Genomic DNA, 5,690 nt, shown 5'->3' on the forward strand with positions numbered 1-5,690 from the left:
TTTGCCCCAGGAAAAAATATCTTTCACCCAAATTATTTCTGCCAAATCAGTCTTTCAGATTTGACCACTTAGAGCATGCCTTAAGGACATGTTTTTAAATGCTACAAAAACCAAATCACAGTCAACGTGCATGGTTTTTTGTTGTCCGTGTGATGTCATAAATGCAAGGTAGTATGGGAAATGTGTACAAATAATGACAAGCATAGGAAAAATATTCTTTAAAAAATAAAAATCTCTTACTTATGCGTTGTTTGTTTAGCCATGTACAAATAAGACTGGTGCATTTCTTTCTTTCCCCTTTTGAATACTGCTTTTAGTCTCTGCTTAAAATTTTCTCCAGCAAAATAGTAGAGCAAAGGGTCAAGGCAACTGTTTGATGCTGCCAAGGCCATGGTGATGATGACAGCCTTGTGTAGCCGTTCACTGCACTTGCCCTCCCTCCACTGCGTTAGGTGGACTGTCCTCAGTACGTGATAGGGCAGGAAACACAGCACGAAGAGAATCACGGAGACCGTAACCGTGACCAGCGCCTTCTTGTGAGAGATTCGGGCTCCAGACTTTGGAGCCTTGACCTTGAGCAGGGTCTTGATAATCAGCACATAGCAGATGGCCAAAGTGAAGAAGGGCAAGACAAAGCCCACTACCATCACAGTGTGGTTCAGGATCCTTAACCTGGTGATCTTGCTGGAGTTTAATTCTAAACAGGTGGCCCGCTTTTCATTGTTGGTTGTTCCACCGCTCAGGAGCAGGGCAGAGGGGGCCATGATGAAGACCCAGATGGCCGCACACAGGCCCCAGGTGGTCTTGAGGCTGGTCACGTGCAGGAACCTGAAGGGACAGACGGTAGCCAGGAAACGGACAACACTCAAGGCAGTCAGGAAGTAAACACTGATGTACATGTTGACGTAGAAGGAATAGGACATGATCCTGCAGGCTGCATCTCCAAACACCCAATGAGAGCCTCGAAGGTAATAGTCAGCTCTGAAGGGTAGCGTGCACACAAACAGCAAGTCTGAAATGGCCAAGTTCAGCATGAACACATTCACCGATTTGGACTTTTTAGTCGGTTGCAGGAGAATGAATATGGAAAAGCCATTTCCCAAGGCCCCCACGACAAATACAACCAGGTAGACTGCGGGATAAAAATTTCTCTTGAAGTCATCCACTGTGCAGTTCTCCCTGGTACCCCTGAAGCTGCCATTTGGTTCCATCGCTGCTGTGGTGACTGGCAGCACAGAGAGAAGAGGTTTACTGGGCTAAAAAACAGAAACGGAGGTCAACTTGTCTGTTGTGTATCATCTATTTTGCAAGTAACCCAAATCATCTTCCCACAATTTAAGAAGATAAGAGAAAACCACAGTGTTCGTTGGTGACTGGCTGTTACTCAATTGGTTAGGTTGGCAAGCAGCTAAAATCCAATTGCAGAAATCTCCAAAATCATTTCCTTTTAGAAATTATTATGGTACTTTGGAAAGGAGGGCAAGTCAAGTCAAAAAGTATTTATTGACCATCTCCTAAGTGCTAGGCAATGGTAACACAAACTTAATCCAAAGGTGGGGGGGGGGGGGAATGGAACAAGCATTTATTAAGTACCTACTATGTTCCAGGTACTGTGCTAAGCATTTTACAAATATTCTCTCATTTGATCCTAATAAAAATAATAACTAGCATTTATATAGTGCCTGCTATGTGCTAGGCATCATTCTAAGCACTTCACAAATATTTTATCATTTGATCCTAATAATAATAATAATAATGACTGTTGTTGTTTAGTTGTGTCTGACTCTTCATGACTCCATTTGAAGTTTTCTTTGCAAAGATACTGGAGTGGTTTGCCTTTTCTTTCTCCAGCTCATTTTACAGATGAGGAAACTGAGGCAAATAAGGTTAAGTGCCTTACCAGGGCCACACAGCTGCTAAGTATCTGAGGCCAGATTTGAACTCAGGAAGATGAGTCTTCTTGACTTCAGGCCCAGTGCTCTATCCACTGCACCACCTAGATGTCCCATAATAATGATAATACCTAGCATTTTTTTTAGCATCTACTATGTGCCAGGTACTATGCTAAGTACTTTACAAATATTCTCCCATTTGATACTATTAATAATAATAATAACAATAACAATTAGCATTGATATAGTGCCTATTATATTCCAGGTGCTCGTCTAAGTATTTTGCAAATATTCTCTTATTTGATCCTGACAATAATAATAATAGTTAGAATTTATAAACCACTTATTGGCATTCTGTAAACCACTTTACAAACATTCTTTCATTTGATCATAATAATGATGATAAGGATGATAGAGATGATATTTATGATAATTATTATATAAAATTGTATTATATTATAATAATAATAATATTTATATAGTGCCTACTATATGCCAGGCACTAAGCAGTTTACAAATATTACCTCATTTATTCCTCACAGAAACCTTAGGAGGTAGATGCTATTAGGATCTCCATTTTACAGTTGAGGAAATTGAGACAGGTTAAGTGACATACAGAATTACGTAGCTAGTAAGTGTCAAAGGTCACATTTGAACTCAGATCTTTTTAACTCTAGGCCCAGTGCTCTATCTGCTGCACTATTTAGCTCTAATAGCAACAAGAATGCAAAACCATTTTTAAAGTAGTTTTAGTAATATAAATTCTGACCATTACAGTAGCAGGAAAAAAAAAAGTTCCCACTGAGAGGAATACTTTCAAGATGATCAGGTCACAGTGGGTACATGAGAATTCAAGAAGCCAGCTCTGAGAAAAAGCAGGCGGGCCCAGAGACTCAGATTCTGTGCGATTTGACAGGGACATTAATTAATCATGGTCTATTCCACATTCTTTCCCTTACTTCTTTTCTAATTCCATCCCTTTCCTCTTTTCTCCTTATAACTTTAGCGCTTGTGTTACAAGTTGAAAGTTCTCAGAATAAAGCTTTGAGTTTTTTGGAGGGAAGGTAGAATACTGAAAAAATAATAATGACTTTGACCTTTCTCTCTGTAGGGAAGAAGGGATTCATGCTGAAGAAGGCAGGCTGAAAACACAAAAAAAATTTCCAGAAACTATAATACCAACACTCAGTGGGATTGGCCACTATCTTAAATGTGTCTTTGGTAAATATTTTCAACTTACTTTGAAGGAGAGGATTTTTTTTTCCTCTGTGTGAATGTGTTTCTAATTTAATAATGAAAGATAATAATAATAATAACAATAATATTAATAACAATAGCTAAGATTTAAATAGCATGGGCAGGGCAGGCGCTTTGCTAAATTATTTACAATTTGATCCTCACAACAATCCTGGGAGGTAGGTGTGATTATTATCATCCTTATTTTACAGATGAGGAAACTGAGGCAAACAGAGGTTAAGTGATTTGCCCAGGGTCACACAGCTCAGAAGTAGGTGAGGCCAGATTTAAACTCAGGCCTTCCTCATTCCAGGCCCGGCACTCTATCTGCTACTCCACCTCGCTGTTAGAGAAATAAAGAGGTGAACCTGTTTTGTGGATAAACACATATTCTGTAAAATAAAGGGTACCTCTCCCAGAGGCACAAAGGCAGCATGTCATTGTGAATAGCGCTGGACTCAGGATGACCTAGACTCAGATCCCACCAGTTTCTTTTACTATCTGCTTTTCAGGTTTGTTGTGAGGAAAAGAACTTTTTCTTTTCTTTTTTTCTTTTTTAAATTCATTTATTTATTTTACTTTAGTTTTCAACAGTTACTTTTATAAGATTTTGAGTTGTAAAATTTTCCCCCTCCATCCTCTCCTCCCTTCCCAAGATGGCATGCAATCTGATATAGGCTATACATGTATAATCATCTTAAACATATTTCCACATTAGTCATGTCATAAAAGAAGAATCAGAACAAAAGGGGAAAACCATGGGAAAGAGAAAATAGTATGCCTCAATCTGTATTCAGATTCCATAGTTCTTTCTCTGCATGTGGATAGCATTTTCCATCATGAATCTTTTGGAATTGACTTAAATCACTGTATTGATGATAAGAGCTAAGTCTATCAAAGTTGGTCATCACACAATGTTGCTGTTACTGTGTACAATGTTCTCCTAGTTTTGCTCACTTCACTCAGCATCAGTCCATACAAGTCTTTCCAGGTTTTTCTGAAATCTGCCTGCTCATCATTTCTTATAGAACAATAGTATTCCATTACATTCATGCACCACAACTTGTTTAGCCATTCTCCAATTGATGGGCATCCTCTTACTTTCCAATTCTTTGCCACCACAAAAAGACCTGCTATAAATATTTTGGTACATGCAGGTCCTTTTCCCATTTTTTGTGATCTCTTTGGGATACAGACTACTAGTGGTATTACTGGAGCAGAGGGTTCATGTAGTTTTATTGCCCTTTGGGCATAGTTCCCAATTGCTTTCCAGAATGGTCGGATCAATTCATAACTCCACCAACAATGCATTATTGTTCCAATTTTCCCACATCTTCTCCAACATTCATCATTTTCCTGTTTTGTCATATTGGCCAATCTGATAGGTGTAGGGTGGTACCTCAGAGTTGTTTTAATTTGCAATTCTCTAATCAATAGTGATTTAGAGCATTTCTTCATATGACTACAGATAACTTCAATTTCTTCATCTGAAAACTGGAAAAAAGCTTTTTTCTAAACCTTTAAAGTGCTATAAATGTGAACTATGGTATTGTTATTGTTGTCATCATCATTAAGAAGCAGCATGGCAAAAGGATAGGAAATGGCCCTGAGGCTCAGGAAGCCCTGGGTTCAATACCAGTCTCTTACATATACTGGCTGGGTGACCTTGGATTTATTTAACCTCTCAGGGATGTGTACAACACTCTTAAGACTGTAAGTTATTGGGAGCAGCTAGGTGGCACAGTGGATAGAGCACCAGCTCTGGATTCAGGAGGATCTGAGTTCAAATCTGGCCTCAGACACATAACACTTAGTAGCTGTGTGACCCTGGGCAAGTCACTTAACCCCATTGCCTACCCCTCCCCCCCCAAAAAAGACTGTAAGTTATAGAGAAGGTGCCAACTTGCATTGGAAAAAAGACTTTTCCTCACCAGGAAGTTCTTTCCTTCTATCAATGAAACCACAGTTCCAATCCTTATCCCAAACATTATTGTTACCAGATGATAATCGCATAACTACTCTCTCTGCTCTTTGGCTAGGCATCTGAGCTGGTTCTCACCTTGTGCTGCTGACACCAGATGCTTTCTCAAGTGAAACTAGATAGATACACACCAGTGCCTAAAAATACACTCACCATCTTGGATCTTGTCTGGAAATTTTCATGAGAAGTCATAACAAGAGCATATGGGAAAATTAATCCTCTGATTACTGCTGAATTTTCTAAGTGAACATCTATAACTTCTGCAGCTGAGAAAAACTCATCAGAATATGTAATATGCCTGTGAGAGACAAAGACAAGCTTTGTAGGCTCAATTCAATTCCATTCAACAAATACTTATAAAAGGTCTATTCCATAGGAGTACCAATCTGTGCACTGAGGGAGAAACAAAGTTGTTGTTTTTTTAGGGCTCAGAACTTGCCCTCAAGGACCTTGCAGTCTAACAGAAAGCACAAGACTTGTACACAAGTAAATATAAAACTGATTACGAATGTGCAAAAGAGACATACAAAGAAAATAGCTCAAGACCATTGATGCTCAGGTATGGTGAGCACACCTGTAAT

At 39.1% G+C, this 5,690-nt stretch overlaps 1 protein-coding gene across 1 annotated transcript; it reads right to left on the reverse strand.

Moving 5' to 3' along the window:
* Positions 1 to 236: 236 nt before the first annotated feature.
* On the reverse strand, positions 237 to 5,335 carry CYSLTR2 (cysteinyl leukotriene receptor 2). Its single transcript, XM_027848076.1, has 2 exons — positions 5,263 to 5,335; positions 237 to 1,256 (listed from the first exon to the last, which is right to left on the reverse strand). Exons 1-2 carry the CDS (start codon positions 5,299 to 5,301, stop codon positions 237 to 239), a joined length of 1,059 nt encoding a protein of 352 aa, XP_027703877.1. The 5' UTR covers positions 5,302 to 5,335.
* Positions 5,336 to 5,690: the final 355 nt, after the last annotated feature.

Source organism: Vombatus ursinus, unplaced genomic scaffold (assembly GCF_900497805.2).
Source record: "Vombatus ursinus unplaced genomic scaffold, bare-nosed wombat genome assembly UNPS02005659.1, whole genome shotgun sequence".
NCBI classification, from domain to species: domain Eukaryota; kingdom Metazoa; phylum Chordata; class Mammalia; order Diprotodontia; family Vombatidae; genus Vombatus; species Vombatus ursinus.